The sequence below is a fragment of the Dendronephthya gigantea genome, unplaced genomic scaffold, assembly GCF_004324835.1.
Source record: "Dendronephthya gigantea isolate DGI-Jeju-01 unplaced genomic scaffold, DenGig_1.0 000081F, whole genome shotgun sequence".
Lineage (NCBI taxonomy): Eukaryota > Metazoa > Cnidaria > Anthozoa > Malacalcyonacea > Nephtheidae > Dendronephthya > Dendronephthya gigantea.
Window position 1 is genome coordinate 605,357 of NW_021163091.1, and position 16,713 is coordinate 622,069.

Genomic DNA, 16,713 nt, shown 5'->3' on the forward strand with positions numbered 1-16,713 from the left:
ATCATGTTGCAATTCTAGGTTAATCTCACGCAGCACACTCTCGTAAACGTGTCGTTCATGGCTTCGTGTGATTAAAAATAACCAAGTAAACCCGCACACAAAAACGGTCAGTACTATGCGTAAATATACACAATTCTTCCTAACGGTTCACTGGCGAGGAACCAAGAGCCCTCCTTCGCCGGCAGGAAGACTGGTAACAATATAAAAGCGATAAGTAGGATGATAGCAATGCATTTTTTATAGAAGTGTTTGTTAATATGTTTCAGCTCAGTTTTGATTAAAGTCGTAGCTTCTGAAAGAACAGATATGACTGTTTCACTGTCGCTTGGGAAGTCTGAAAGTATAATTAATAGAATATACTGAATAGTCAAAACGATGGCTCATGGAGAGCACACGAATGTTCAAGAATCATTTCAAAAAGCGTAATTGGAAAAATTTCCGTATATCAGAAATTCAACCTCGCATTTCTAACAAATTCTACCACATGCAGTGCCTGGGTTAATTAACAAATATTTTGAGAACAAATAGCAAAGATATACCTTGTTGCTGACCTAAATAGTATTCTCTACAAACCAAATATACGACATAACAAAACGAGGCAATTGTATCCATACCTGGCGTTTCCGACGTTTTTTGATTGAACACAAAACTGGCCTCCACACCATCATGATCTGAGAATGGAAATTCAGCCCCAGGGACTTTGCTCATCGTCACGTTTGCACTGTCACACTCCCATCTCTGATCCAACGACCTGTAGAAAATGTAATCTATACGCTTGCCATCCTCAGGACCTCCGACTTTGTGCTTGTCGTATTTCTCTGATGTAAACATGTTCTCACTTCTGTCTGACGTATTACCATAGCAATTGGACTAGAAATATGAATGATAACGGAGTGATTTTTAAAATGCTTTGCAGTGCAGCCCGGACGAATTCCAAACTGCACTCAAATTCGAGATTGATCCTGTGTGATCTGAAAAAATATATTATATCTAAATGTTGCGCGCGATAAAGCAATTTTATGTTTTATTACACTTATAAGCCGACGTTATATTGTTAACATGAATCTGAATAAAGCATCCTACCTTCGACCCACCTTCCAACCAGCAATCACTAAGCTGAGGTAATTCTTTCAGTATGCGATAACATGGATCCTCGGGCTCTGTGTTCATACACATAATAAAACAAAATCCTCAGGATCGGTGATTTGACCAATCAGTTTGGAGAGATGATACGCTTGCACAACACGATGGGATAGGTATACGTCATTGTTACGGTCATACTCTGCGTGTAACTAAAATAATATTCACAAATAATCAAATACCACATATAAGTGCTAAACTACAATGAAAAGCCCCGTTTATACTACACCCAATTTATTTGCACGACACTGCTAAAATTGATATCTGTGCCTATCGTACCTATGCTTGGCCGTGGAGCGTAGGCACAGTAATAAAACCCTGGGTACGAGGTAACCTGAGGTTGATATTGGTTGATATGTGTTTAGTTTTATTAGTGTTCAGGCTACCAAGACAAAGGCCGGGCGCTGAGTAAATTGGTGCGGGCGACTCTGATTGGCAAATTCTGTCCTTAACTACATTTAAAAGTTAATTAGTCTTTTATACAACTGGCCACTGAATGTAATGTAAACGGGGCTAAATTAAGCCGATGGTTTTTCTTTTTCCTTTTCCTTGCTAAAGTTTGGGAAATATTGTAATAATCGCATCTCAAACTTCAAAGACACCATCTAAGCACGTGACACGATGAAATAGCTTACAAAAGAAATCTGTCGGGCAGAACTGAACATATGAATAAACACCCCCCCCCCCTCCCAATTATCGTTCTAGCTTCGGTCCTGTATACAATTTTTTTGAAAAATCGCCAGTAATTTACATACATTGCAAGTTACAAGAAAAATTGCATCGTGTAACATGGTTGGTCTTTGGAGTATGTTTTATACTTTTAAAATTTTATTGTTCCAGATCGTGTTACGCCGGCACAATATGCGAGAGAATGTGTTAGTGCTTTTTGGGAAATTTACACTGTCAAAAATAAAACGGCCATGGTAGTGGACTATACATAGTACAGGGATTTGTCACTCAGTCATCATTATAATAAAGCTGGCTGCATAAGTTCTATTTGAGACGTTATTAACCCCATTTTGGTTAGTGTTAGAATTAATATCTTTAAGCCGAATGTCAGTATTATATACTATATGTAAAATTCTTCGAATATTGAAAAGGCTGCCAATGATAGTACGTATATAGATAAAGATTAAAGTATATACGATAACTGAGTAAACAGAGATAGAGTCATCTCAAAAGGTTGAACGCTCATAATGTTCTCAAACTAGGTATTCAGAATAGGATACCTTCTGCATCCAGGGCTGAAAAACGAGCACTAATACTTACGTGCGAAGTAAAGAAGTGTATTTTCATTTTTGGATGATCAATCAAAGCAAAACAAGCGCCTTTTCCACCAAACCAATCTCCATGAGCGATTGCATAAGGATAGCCACTCACAGCAAAAGGATAGGCAAATGTTTTGAGTATAGGATACCGCGAAAATATACAAATCCCTGTTCCATAAACACCGCTACAATTAGAGAAGTCAATGTATCTTTATTCATGCAACTTTCTAATTTCAGGTACATACAGTACATGGAAAAGTTGAAATCCGTCAGAATAGCACTTACGAAATAAACAATACAATACAGTATACCGTAGAAATAAAAAGTGTTTAATGAGAATAAAAATTGAGTTCTAGTACTGTGTGTATTTGATATCTCATTTAGAAATTGTTAAAAAAAATTAATGTATTGAATAATAAAGTGATATTGTGAGAAAATCTTACCCAAAGAAATAATATGAATAAGGAAAAATTTTCTCCAAAACAGCCCTCAAGGTTTCATAATCTTTTTTATCCCAAACCTATAAAACCAAACTAAGCCTAAGAACTGCTATAAAAACAGAAAAACAGCTACGTCAGGGCAATCAACAAGTATGAAAAACATGGCAAATGCAAATTTTAACTAGAATGCATAATTTCAACATAATTAACAAAGAAATTATGGTACTCCTGTTTTACATCTGTCCTTGAGGAAAAGTTGCCCTACACACATTTTAGTAAAGTGAACTTCTATGATCCATCATCTTCTCATAATTACAGATTGTACTTCTCTCAAAAGAATGAATCTACACTGTTGACTATTGTTACAAAAAGCCAATAACAAAATGCAAGCATGTTAGGTAGATACATACTACAAAACTTGTGCTAAAACTGTTAGTTGGTTAATAGGTGTGCATATATTAATAAGAGTCACAGAGGTATCAGTATCAAATTTCTGTTGGAAAACCTAAGCTGCATTATTAAAACATTTCAGGTTTGGTCCTAAATGATATTTAATCTATGTTCCTGTGTTGTAGTTAAATTTATCTTTGTATGTGCAATTTACAATACTTTTAAATGCGCAGTTTACCTCCTGAAGTGAAACAATGTCATAATTTCCTTTTTTCAATTCTTGACCAATGGCATCAAATCGTTCTTTCTTCACTTTTGATAAGTAAGGAATGCCCCTGATAAAGAAAGAAGAAAAGTAAATAAATAACCAATACAGTATCTATATTTCCAATTAACTACCATCACACATTGCATGCTTGAAAGCTAAAAGGGGAAAGGTCTATTGGATAGTTCTAAACTCTAAAGTTGAAAAGAGTTTTTTTGCAACTAGTAAAAAACTCAAGTAGACATAGATCTTATGAGCTACAGAAAAACAAGAACCATTAGTATTGTATACACTGCTTTAAAAACATTATTTTCCCTTACATGTGCAATCTCTATGTGCATATTTTGTTGTTCTATTACATTATTGAGATGATTATCTCCAAAGCAGCTGCCTAGATCTGTCTGTGTTCATAGCACAATTCTTGGGGGTGGTTGTACAAAATCCAGACAGTGCTATTCACCAGATAGTTATTTTGCCTAAACCTATGCTTTAAATAAATGCTTTAATTGGGGAATCTTTTTATAACTATTAGCTCCAAATCTGCAATTTCATTGCTCTTCAAGCATGTTAAAATGGTTGCATAAAATTACAATGCAGTGGATAGCAACATACTGTACACAACTGGCCCTTGATGTGTTATTGTTATATTAAGGTAACACTATTTTTGTTAGGAGCCCCTGTCACTAGACAATCTGACACCATCCACTCATTTCACTCACTGTTTTAGGTCTGCATTGATATTGACACACTAATCTCAACCATAACTAGCACATACATAGGTTCACATATATTATGCAAAGGAACAACTATGAAACAATTGTTACAAAACAATGGGATCCAGCTAAAATCTGACAACAACCAACAACAACCATCAATAAGCTAATGATTACTGACAGAAATTCACATTCCATTTTCACATTTCCATTGCATTTATATACCTGAACAATTTCTCCAAAAAAACTATTGATTCCCAGCAAAGTGTCACTTTATACACAAAGGTAAACATGGTGACACCTTGCAGTGTTGTAGCCTTCTAGGCCTTGCACTACTGTATGCATCAGTCCGTTTATATTAGAGCATGGGCCTACTTTGCATAACCACAGCCTTTTGTCGGGCAAAGAACGACAGCCCACTTCAACAGATATTTGTTTTTTTTAAAAATCATTAAAATCCAAGTGAAAACAGAAGGGGAATGTGCATGTATATTTCCGTTCTACAGGCACAAACAATGTATATGAAAAATTATGAAATCATATAAATAGTATTCTTCCTCCCTATTCATTTTTAAAAACAGGACCAAAACGTCTTACCAGCAATTGAGCGTCAACACACGTAGTTTTTCCGAGTCACCGATTTCGTTTTTCCCACGACTTTTGATAAAATCGGACCGAAAATTGGAATCCATGTTGAACCAGAAACTTGAACAATACACTGAGGAACAAATACATGATAACTTATTGACAATACCAATGTTTGATGCTTCCACATTACTACCGGATATTCTTTTAATGGACCACTTGCGCTTTAGACTAACTTTTGATCGAAGTAATAAGAAGAAAATAAATAACCACAGCTAAAAAGAGCGTACTTAAATTAGTGCAAATGCAAAGTTTGGCTGCGAAATCTTGTAAAATACGGAAAATATAGCCATGCGAAGTTGCAAATTTTGTATACTTTTGTATTTATACGTGCGGAAATGTGTAACTAATTTACACACTTCCGGTCGTAATACAAAAGTATACAAAATCGACAACTTCGCATGGCTATATCTTCCGTAATTTACAACAATTTCCAGCCAAACTTGGCATTTTTACTAACTTTAGTATGCTTTTTCAGAAAATGTCCTTTTTAAAGCCGAGGTAAGAAATTCGCCTAAGGCGCAAATTGTCCATTAGCCACACCCAGCTCTGGCCTTGGGATTCCTAACATTATGTTTATATTCAATACATCTGTGGGCTGCTTACGAAAAATAATTACGTTACCTTCTAGGGCCAGGAAGGTTTGCGCCTCAATGAAAAGCCTCGCGCTATGGCCGAGCGAATTTAAGTCTCAACCAACCTATCACAATGAAAGTTTAGCACGAACAATGTAATTTGGCTTCTCACTCCTTCGTGCTGTGCAGGGCTTTTACTGATCTCTGAACGCGAGAGGATAGGTGAAAATTATCATGTTCCGTTAACGTTCTAACGGATCCTAAGGCTCACATCAGTACGATAGCACACCAGCTCTTACACTATATTTTTGCCCGCTGCCGATCGGTAGGGATGGAGACGGTATCCGAGCGAAACGGTCGGGCTAGGGGTGAAACGGTGTTTCTTTTGAGTTTGCTGTTTTCGGCGCAGATAATAACTCAACGAACCATGCTATTTTAACGGTACCTCCTCCATCCCGTGATCAACTGTCACACGTGAGTCACTGAAGTGAAACCGTGGAATAAACGATACGAACATCAAAGTACACACACACACAAAACAAAAAAAAAAACCTGTAAATGTGGCGATCATTAATGAATTTACCTTTACCCCAAACACCCATTCCACGACCAAAACGGGTGTGAAAAGAACTGTGCTTAATCCTGCAAAACAAACTAACAAAAAAAAAACAAACCCCAGCGAGATTAATAAGACGCTTCTCCCGTAGAGTTCACAACATCGCGTGAAGTCGTTAGGGAAAGGGGCGGGATGGGTCACGCAAGCAACTAACAACTCGATCAGGCAAACTGGGCTCATATTTGTACTCACCGGAGGGGGCAAGTAGCCGACCGGACAAGCGTTCTAGGACCCGCGACACTACGATACGAAGACCCGTATAACATTAACTTCCTTTATTATTTAATAATAAATACATTTAAACTAGAGAACAGTGGATTTTTTTTTAATCATTTTTTTGTCTAGGGATATTCTTACAGAGCCGAAATTTCAAGGTAACGAGGAAATTAGCAGGAACCCATCAAGGCGAACAAAACTAAAGGAGTTATTTAGAAGTTGCACCATGACTATAATTATATATACTAGCACAAGCTTAAATAAGACCAATGTGTGGTTTTTAGTTGAGAATAATAGAGTATACATGTTTACATGTGAATATACGTGTATGTATTATACGTATATTAATGTCTATGTTAACATTACAACACAACTTCCCATCAGGCATCACTAGAAAATGATTAAAAAACAAAACAAGCTACGTAGTAGGTTAAGAATAGTTGGAAAGTCCGAATAGACGCTACAGAACCATTAAAAAGAATTTTTAACTTTCTTTTGATTCCAATGTCATATTGATACTTTGAAGCACAGTCTCAGTTGAACTAACACGTCACTTGCGCCGATTCCTAAGAAAAAATGAAATCATGATACAAAAAAAATCTCAATCTGCATATTTGCCCTATTTTGCTAGCACAAGCTGTAAAAAATATGAATTTTTTAGATTTAAAAGTACCGCACTTATCACGGGTTCTTAACTACTGTCCGATTCACTACTGTCCGATTCACTACTGTCCGAATCACTACTGTCCGAATCACTACTCTCCGAACCACTACTGGAGTCATTCTTGCTGACTTTTTTAACAGGGGCCTTCACAGCTGGCTCTGAATTATCACTTTTTCTCTTCAGCCTGGAGTTATCAGGTGATGAGGAACTTTGTTGGTGCAGATCATCTGACGTGGATTCTTCCTTTGTTTTTGTTTCAGAAGCATCTTTTTTATCCTCATTAATTTTCCCAGCTTTTCCCTGTCGGCGAAATCCACCCGCTATGCTCCTTACTTTCGAATCGTATTTCTCTTGCTCAAACGCCGCGGTGCGAACCCAACCATTTTTATTCGACTTAGGCAGGTTTTCCCATTCTAACAAAAAATCACTCTCGGTCTCATCTCCCTCAAAGCTGTCGTCCTGTAAACGCTCCATCTTCCATAGGTCATACGCCGACATTGGTTTCTTAAGTGCAGAGATTCTTTTCTCATTGAACTTCCTCATTTCTTCATCATATTCTATCCGAGCTACTTCCGCCTTTTCAATATAAATCTTTCTCTTGTCTTCAGAAAGATCCTTCCACCTTTGGCAAAGTCTTTTATGAACATCCATAAATTTCAAATCAGGATATTTTTCAACAAGACCTGATCGCTTTGCTTTGCAGAAAATTGAAAAAGCACTCGGTCGCTGTTTTCCAAGTTTTCTGATTTTGGGTGGCGTATTCTGCTTCTCCGCGTGCAAGGTAAGAGCGTCTTCAATGATCTCGGAAACACTTCGGGTCTTCCGTACCCTCTTCGTCAGCTCTTTGTACTTCTCTTGAATTTCAGTCTAGGATATAAAGAAACACAACAATTGAAGCTTGCAAACGTTTAACCCATTACAATACAATACCTGCTACTTTGCCCAAATGATTAGTGATTTCTGGAGTATTATTTTAATCTATTCGCAACAAAACCTGATTGTTATGTCTAGCCAAGATTAAAACTGCAAATATTCTGGTAATCAGTGACCCTAACCAAATTCACATTATGCTTTTCTAGCTTGGAGGTTTAGAACTTTATTGCACTCAGTATCAACCAGGGGGAATTGTAGTTAAAACAGTGATATTACCCTAAGATATTTTTCAATGCTTATATAAGTTTCTATTTAACAATTAGTCGCGGAAGGCGAGGTGATCACAAGCCCATATTCGCCTTCGACTTAGTGGATCTAATAGGCTTGTAATCACTGAGACTGAGAAGACCAATTGTTTTTGTATAAATAGTCCATATTCATAAAGCACAGAATAACCATATATTATATGTATTCTTGGGCTGACTAAAACAAATTTTCAGTTGTCTAACGTAAAGACAAGAGTTAGTTAGCAGTAGAGTGGAAAATATATTTATGACTGAAAGTGTAAGTTAAGTATACTGATGTAATATCTTTGGAGGATGAATCAAAACAGACAAACTCATTTTAGGCAGGTACATTTGAATTTTAGCCTGAAAAACACATCATGTTTCTTGTGATAGATTTGATATTCCAGGCTGGAAACTTCTAGAATTCCTCAGATCAATTGAAGACCCCAAAATGACAATGGTATCATATGATTTAATAACAATTTTCTGGCTAAGGGCCAGTGGTCCTGATGCCATATTGGAAGTAATCACTCTAGGATAACCCTTCATACATATGAGGCCAGAGTAAGACATATCTTTTTTAATTTTTTAGTGTAATAAAGAAACAAGGACTAGAAGGAAAGTTTGGTTTGTTTATTATTTTTATCAGTCTTATAATTCTTTACTCTTTACATAAGAAATATTAAAGGTATAGGTAATCATTTGATGGCAGGTACAATTTGGGAATTTAATAATAAAAAAAATGTTTTTTACTGCTATACCTTAATAAGAATAAAGATAATGAAAACCATTTTCTTTTGGAACCACGACCACCAAATAAATCAAAGAGTTATATAGAGGGAGTGATATACTTGAATGGCGATTATTTTCCATTGATGAATAATTTGTAAGTTGTAACAACTAACAAACACAAGTTAACATGTTACCAATTATATTTTTAGTTAATTTGAATCTTTCTACAAAACCCCTGTGATATAAGATTACAGATGCAATTCTCAAATGTGGCACTAACCCCCTTATACTACAGTCACTTCATTGGTACAGCTAAAATTGGTACCTGGTATTATTAAAAAAAGGCCAGGCACAGATGGAATGGGCATGGGTATCCATTTTAGCCATGCTGATAAATCAAGTGTAGTGTAAACAGGGCTACAGAAAGATTTTGTAACTAAATTAATTTGGGCTAGTAGAAGAAAACGCATGGTGCATCTTAAAATGAAGCACGCGGTATTAATAGTTGGTTGACAATAATTCTATTAAATACCTCTGTGAAATTATCCACCTTTTCTACATTAGACCAGTTGACGCGTTGTGAGTGTCGCACTCTTCCAGTTAATTTCGAGGCGTACATCTTTACATTTTCCAGCAGCTTATGTTCCTGATCGTCGGTCCATTCTTGTTTCAATAGTGGTTGTATAGGCGACGGAGTTGGCGCCATTTTTTCCGGGCTTCGTTTGGATTCTTCTTTGACATCAGCACTCGGTTTTAGCGTGGATTGTTTCTGTTTTCGTTTGGTATCGGCACTATCAGATTGTGAAGACTCCTGTCCCGTCTTTGAGGATTTCTTGTGCTTTTTTCGAACAGGTTGTTCTGTCGTAGCTTGATCCTCACTACGAGAACCATTTGCATCGCCACATTGTAATGCAGTAGATTGTTGCTCGTGAGTTTGTTTTGGAGTGGATTGTTTCTCGTTTCGAAGATTCCTATTCGCACTATCAGACTGTGTGGATTCCTCTTTGAGGATTAGAGGATTCCTCGTCCTTGAGGTTTTTTTGTGCTTTTTCCGAGCAACAGGCGACTGTTCTGTCGTAGTTTCTGCTTCCTTTTGGGAACCATCAGCATCGCCAAAGATCACAGATTCCTGCTCATCTGCAGCGATCGTTTTGTTTTTTTTCTTTTTCTTCTGATTGCTTTTCCGCCTCTCCGACTCTTGTGTAATAGTATCATCCATGTTTTAACCGCGTGCTATCGAAGACCTACAACAACCAAAATTACCAAATAGAACAATGCACCACACTGAATTTTCCTTATCGCTATACCTCACGAATCCTTAAATTTCCCTTATTTTTGTATGTTCATTGTACTATTGAAACATTTCAATTCCTAATTCCAAGGAAAAATGCTTCGATACAACTCACAGCCGTTACATTTCTCGTTGTTTTATATAAAATTTCTCATATAAATGAGAGCACTGTGATGAGAGAAAACAAATAAAATGGACTATCATTCTGATCACGAGTCTTTTGGTGGAAAAGTGTTTTGAACTTAACATATATCGATCATTTTTGACGCCAATCAAAGGACGCCATTGCACAGAGGAGAGATGGACAGAGAGTCGACTCTCTGTCCATCTCTTCTCTGTGGCCATTGGAATGCGATAATTTCCTCCCGCGCAATTACATCGCGTGGATTGTGCGTGGACCCCACGTTCTAAAAATAGAACACACAAGGGCTTCCTACAAAAATAAATACAGGTAAATCATAAATGAAATTGATATTTAAAATACCGAAGTAGCACCCACGAATATAAGGTTCGGTGCTAATAATTTGATGAGAGCATTTGCATGGCAAGGAGTGAATGAAAATAAAAGCCTGGATTCTTGTTGTTTATTGCAAATATGTTATTAATTTCATATTGAATAAATACTCTTGACTCTTTGGAGACTTTTACTAAAATATGTAAGTATCTTCGAGGAAGCTAAAATTATTTTTGTATTTCTGTCAGTTCAATTGAATTCTGTCATTAAAGGTCCAATACAAATTTGAATGCTCTCGAGTTTATTAGAAATAAATAATTCACGACTTGTAGACAACTAGACATATAGCCTATAGTATATATATAATTTATACAAAGTGCTTGAATGCCATCGAATTCTTTGAAAGATTTCTCAGTATTCCTAATAAAAATGTTGTGACTGGATCATTAGGTTCCTTTGTGATTGTGTAGATTATACAACAAATGCTTCTGGTTTTTATGACAGATATAGTTGCCCCATGGCCAATATGGTTTTAATTGTGATGAGTTCAAATTAGGGAATGTTGAGCTATCATTATATCAAGAGCATTAAGATTCTACAAAATTATGAGCTAGGTCAGTTACACATTTTGCTGCAAAACCAGAGCTAGATTGACCATATAAGGCTAAAGGGGCATCTGCTAGTTGTCAAACCTCAAGCTTTAGGGACCCAGTGCACCGATGACTCAATAACCTTTGTATATGTAATTTAATAGCAATTGTTCACATCATGGAGCAGTAAATATTAATTCTTTGAATAGCTGCTCATCACATGGAATTCATCACCTACAAGGGGGTGAATTAAATGGCTCCATCCTGAAAAAAAATGCCATGGGCCTTACATGTGCAGTCAAAGGTTAATTAATCTGGCCCCAGGTTAACCACACCTCACTGTTATTAGGGATCAAGGTTCCATGTGTAAACTTTTTTCCATTGCTATTTTTATTCCACTTAATATTAAACAAAAACCATGAAAACAGCTTCTATAAGTACAGCTACAAAAATCCACTTTTTTCCAGGCACTGAGATAAGTGGATCAGTCATCTTAAGTGAGTTTGGAATTCTAATACTTAAGCATAGGTTAGATCTTGCCAGAGGCATAAGGTTGCATTTCTCAGTTCAATCACAGGTATATATTTCAGAAAATTTCAATTTCATTCTATAGCCATAGCCACAAAAGTGTGGTAATCATTTGAGGCTGTGTTTGGTGTCACTTGTCATATCCCAGTTGGGGTAATTGGGGTTCCAGTAACTAACTGTTCGTACGGGTTCAACATTGCTGCACCAGGAGGCAGTCCTTCGAAAGAATGATTAAGTTATCTTTAAGTTATTTTTTCAAACCTGGCCAGCTCAAGGGATCATAATGTTACTGACCCCCTGCGCCATTGGAGTCGAATGCTGACTGCATCTGTCACTTGAATAAAATTACTCCCCAGAATATTTGTTTTATTCATTCCTCAAAATATTTATTTATTTCGTATTTTCTAAAAGAACCGGTTTTGTATCAGTGTACCCGTATTCTAGAATCTAGAGCGATTGACTCGATCCAAACTGGCATCCAATGGATATTTTATTCATCCACCTTTCCGACAACCCCTGCCCCATATGAACGAACATCAACACGTGAATGTATCGGCAGTGTTGCATCCTATTTTACGCGTGACAATACAACTGCCTGACAGTGACGTTTGCATCGTAAAAAGTTCTTGACCCGTGAAACTTCTTCTTGTCGGCGAATCTTTCGGACCACACGACCAGTTTTTTCAGTCTATTTCGATGTTGACCCGATTTTATATGACTGCAGCATGCAACAGCTTAGCCTTAGGGCTGATAAAGAAGTGTAAAAAGATATTAGTTATCGTATGTCTATCTATATATCTTTACTATCTCTTACTTTTATTTGTTTTAGCCGTATAATATATAACTAGAGTTTCATCTTTCTTGCTGAAAATTTTGAAATCGTTTTTTTTTTAACAACACCAGTAATAATGAGTGCTTTTTAAGAGACGTACGTTCCACCCCCACCCAATCATCACGTTATATGTTGTGCATAGGCTGGCAATGATTAAACTAGAAGAGCTTGCTAGTTGGATGTTGTGCATTTTATATGGTTGTTAAATTTTAATTGTTTATAACTTTTTCAAAATATTTTTAGGATTGATGTATATTTTCATGGGCACAATAAACTCTAGTCGACTCGACCTGTGGCATTTAGGATTTTAGGCGTGTTCATCTGGCTGTAAAGATGGCAGATGAAGATCCATTAACTGTAAGCTTGTCAGGCAGCGTAAACTTTCTTGACGAAGAAGCTTCAACCAAAAAAGTTCAATTTGAACCGATCAACACAACCAATACGTCTTCAGAAACAGCTGATCATGATGGGTTGTTTCGAACACATGATCTCATTTCGTCTCCATCTATATCAATTTTACGTGAGTTTTGAGTATGTTTGTTGTGTTACCGCAATCTAGGTGGAACTACTGTCATGTGCTATTCAATTGTTTTTTTAGTTTGTTTTTCAACCACTTCTGAATATGTTTATCTAAATTAATTGCCATAGCTCGCAGCTTATTAAAAGACCTTTTCTTGGAGAAAATTGTTTGAGGCTATCATTCGGTTACAAGTTACAACCCTCATTCAAAATAAGGTCGACAGACATGGTCATTGCATGGAAGACTTTTTTATTTCTTTAGACGAAGAAAATCACAGCGAAAGAAGCAATTCCATTCCTTATCTTACAATTTATTATGTCCGTGATAGTAAACAAACATTTGTACCGAATACAAACATGGTTGCTCATGTTGTGGAAGTCGAAAGATCTTCCGTCTTTAATCACCCGTTTAATCCAAACCTGTGAGTATATTTTTAATGTTTTCATTTTATAGGTACATTATTGCATGATTGTATGGGTTTAGTTTTGGGTATATTTATTTGATTTGGTAGAGCTACGTAAGACAAAATCTGCTGTAGGGTAAAAAGGCTGTAGACTGTACTGTACGAGGTTACGTATTACAACTACAAGGTACTAGGCAGCATTTGCTGTGGAAAACGTATTTTATCGATTAATATTCATTAATGCCGACAAATATCCGTGGTTTGTTTTGAATGTCAGCGAATTAAGGCCTTCAACTTGCTGCACGTGTATTATAGCACGTGAGATTATTATGATTATATGATGCCATTATGACATTATTAGATAATATTTATGACAACAATATAGTTGTTTATAAGGTCTAAATAAGCTAGAACCTCGCCAAAACACACTGCCCAGACGGGAGCCAACGAGACACGAACTATTTTGGTTGAACCCAAACTCGATTTACCTGTTTTATTATTTAGAGGTGCGGTACCATGTCGAGGTATTCTAGCTCTTCGTATCTGAGGAAGAATCATCTCATTATTGACGGCTAAGCTTTAAAAGTTGCCTCGCGTTGCCGGATGACGAATTGCGCTCGGTGTGTGCATGTAACATGGAAACAATTATTCATGATGTCCAGTCGTTATTTTTGAAATACGACGAACTGTTTGTGCAATGTCAAACATTGATTCGCTATGATTTTAAATGAGTATAGCCTTGAGTCTGTGTCCAGAAAAATGCAAGATTTAGGCAATTTTCAAATGCTGGGCCCACATTGTTCTTACCATGCAGAACTGAACTGATGCGCAAACCCGACAGGATATTACATTTAATGGAAAATTGTATCGGTGGTCTTCAACCAATTTTTTCCTTATTTACATTTTAATGTATATCTTTATCTATATTTTCCGTCCAAACCGAATTTTAAATATTGGCATTTTTTAATAGATGTTTTTAAAGAAGATTTCGGACAAAACCTGGTTTCTTTCTCGACCATATTAAGCAACAAACTGGTTTTCAGTAGCTTCGGTAAAATGCATGAAACCTTGAAAATATGCTTCGTAATAACCTCGAAAATATGCTTAATATAGTTCGGAGAAGAAAACAGTTATGTGGCGGTCATCTTTATAGAAAGCATGTTATGATTTACCCTATTCCTATTTATTTATTTTTTCAAGTTACGTAATAGAACTTCATCATGGTGAATTTTCATGGCGAATCAAGAAGCGCTATCATCACTTTCAAAAGTTAGACGCAGACCTTCTTTTCCACCGCGCCAAAAAAGCTGGAGTGCGTCATTCGGACGATCCCGGACGACTTTCATTCGCGCCAGCCATTCTGCTACACAACAGAGAAGAAAGAAAGAAGGCTGTGGAGACATACATTCAGGATATATTAGACAAGAAAGGTTATCATAAAAGTCGAAGACTTCAAGAATTCTTTGAGATCAGTCGAGTGTCGTTTATCAGAGACCTTGGAGTAAAACGCAGGTGAGTTCAATAGGCAGCTAAGCGATGGCGTTTTTCATTTAATCGTAATGGTCATGAACATGTTAAGATAGTTGATGTGTTAGAATATTTTAATGTGTTTGCCGTCAACAATGACAATTTAAACGCAGAGAATAAAGACAAATTTCCATTTGGATTATTTCACATAGTTGAAAATGACTTCACGGCAATTAAGACCAAATGAAAACCACCCATCGATTTGGTTTTACAAGACGCACTTCGCAATGACTCAAGTTGTGAATGTAGGAATTTAATTGATTTTGTTTTCTTGGTGTAGGGAAGGTGTACTGCTCAAGCGTTCTGGAGGTCATGTGTCTCCCCATTTGGCCAGGTGTTGTTGCTGTTTCCCACAATGTTGTTGTTACGTCTGGAGAAAAAGGTAAGATTACTTAAGTATAACCTTAGATAAGCCTTAGTCTGGAACTCAAAATTCAATACGCCACTATGGTAGAATGGAATACCCTATCATGGTGGAATAGAATACCCAATCATGGTAGAATGGAATACTCTACCATGGTAAAATACAATACCCTACCATGGTAAAATGGAATACCATACCATGGCAAAATAGAATACCCTACCATGGTAAAATACAATACCCTACCATGATAAAATAGAATACCCTACCATGGTAAAATAGAATACCCTACCCTACCATGGTAAAGTAGAATACCCTACCATGGTAAAATACAATACCCTACCATGGTAAAATACAATACCCTACCATGATAAAATAGAATACCCTACCATGGTAAAATAGAATATCCTACCATGGTAAAATAGAATACCCTACCATGGTAAAATACAATACCCTACCATGGTAAAATAGAATACCCTACCATGGTAAAATACAATGCCCTACCATGGTAAAATAGAATACCTTACCTTGGTAAAATAGAATACCCTACCATGGCAAAATGGAATACCCTACCATGGTAAAATAGTATACCTACCATGGTAAAGTAGAACACCCTACCATGGTAAAATACAATACCCTACCATGGTAAAATAGAATACCTTACCTTGGTAAAATGGAATACCCTACCAGGCAAAATAGAATACTCTTCCATCGTACAATGGAACACGCTACCAGGGTGGAATAGAATACGCTATCTTGGTAGAATGGAATACGCTATCATTGTGGGATGGAATACGCTATCATGATACAATCGAATACGCTATCATGATAGAATGGAATATGCTATCATGGTAGAATGGAATGCGCTATCATGGTGGAATGGAATACGCTATCATGATAGAATGGAATACGCTATCATGATAGAATGGAATACGCTATCATTGTGGGATGGAATACGCTATCATGGTAGAATGGAATACGCTATCATGGTGGAAGGGAATACGCTATCATGATAGAATGGAATACGCTATCATTGTGGAATGGAATACGCTATCATGATAGAATGGAATACGCTATCATGGTGGAAGGGAATACGCTATCATGATAGAATGGAATACGTTATCATTGTGGAATGGAATACGCTATCATGATAGAATGGAATACGCTATCATTGTGGAATGGAATACGCTATCATGATAGAATGGAATACGCTATCATGATAGAATGGAATACGCTATCATGATAGAATGGAATACGTTATCATTGTGGAATGGAATACGCTATCATGATAGAATGGAATACGCTATCATGATAGAATGGAATACGCTATCATGATAGAATGGAATACGCTATCATGATAGAATGGAATACGCTATCATGGTA

General features: G+C 36.7%; 3 protein-coding genes across 4 annotated transcripts in view; 1 reads left to right on the forward strand and 2 right to left on the reverse strand.

The window, feature by feature from the left end:
- Positions 1-113: 113 nt before the first annotated feature.
- On the reverse strand, positions 114-4,944 carry LOC114532824 (sphingomyelin phosphodiesterase 2-like). The gene is given in 8 exon segments (XM_028554418.1): positions 114-334; positions 615-870; positions 1,084-1,172; positions 1,175-1,292; positions 2,410-2,593; positions 2,852-2,928; positions 3,477-3,573; positions 4,814-4,944. Coding segments are annotated over 8 exon segments (1,137 nt in total). The 5' UTR covers positions 4,909-4,944.
- A 1,585-nt stretch (positions 4,945-6,529) lies between these two features.
- Positions 6,530-10,250, reverse strand: LOC114532877 (nucleolar transcription factor 1-A-like). Its single transcript, XM_028554471.1, has 2 exons — positions 9,357-10,250; positions 6,530-7,799 (listed from the first exon to the last, which is right to left on the reverse strand). Exons 1-2 carry the CDS (start codon positions 10,041-10,043, stop codon positions 6,960-6,962), a joined length of 1,527 nt encoding a protein of 508 aa, XP_028410272.1. The 5' UTR covers positions 10,044-10,250; the 3' UTR covers positions 6,530-6,959.
- Positions 10,251-10,557: 307 nt separating this feature from the next.
- The window catches only part of LOC114532801 (phospholipase D1-like), a 41,311-nt gene continuing 35,155 nt past the window's right edge, over positions 10,558-16,713 (forward strand). Inside the window, exons 1-5 of one of the 2 annotated variants that reach the window (XM_028554391.1) lie at positions 10,558-10,771; positions 12,763-13,039; positions 13,301-13,460; positions 14,643-14,954; positions 15,250-15,351. In XM_028554391.1, the coding sequence (XP_028410192.1) occupies positions 12,853-13,039; positions 13,301-13,460; positions 14,643-14,954; positions 15,250-15,351 (761 nt within the window). In that variant the 5' untranslated portion in view covers positions 10,558-10,771; positions 12,763-12,852. Of the gene's footprint in view, positions 10,772-12,508; positions 13,040-13,300; positions 13,461-14,642; positions 14,955-15,249; positions 15,352-16,713 lie in introns of those variants that run through there. The other variant, XM_028554393.1, reaches the window with a different exon arrangement.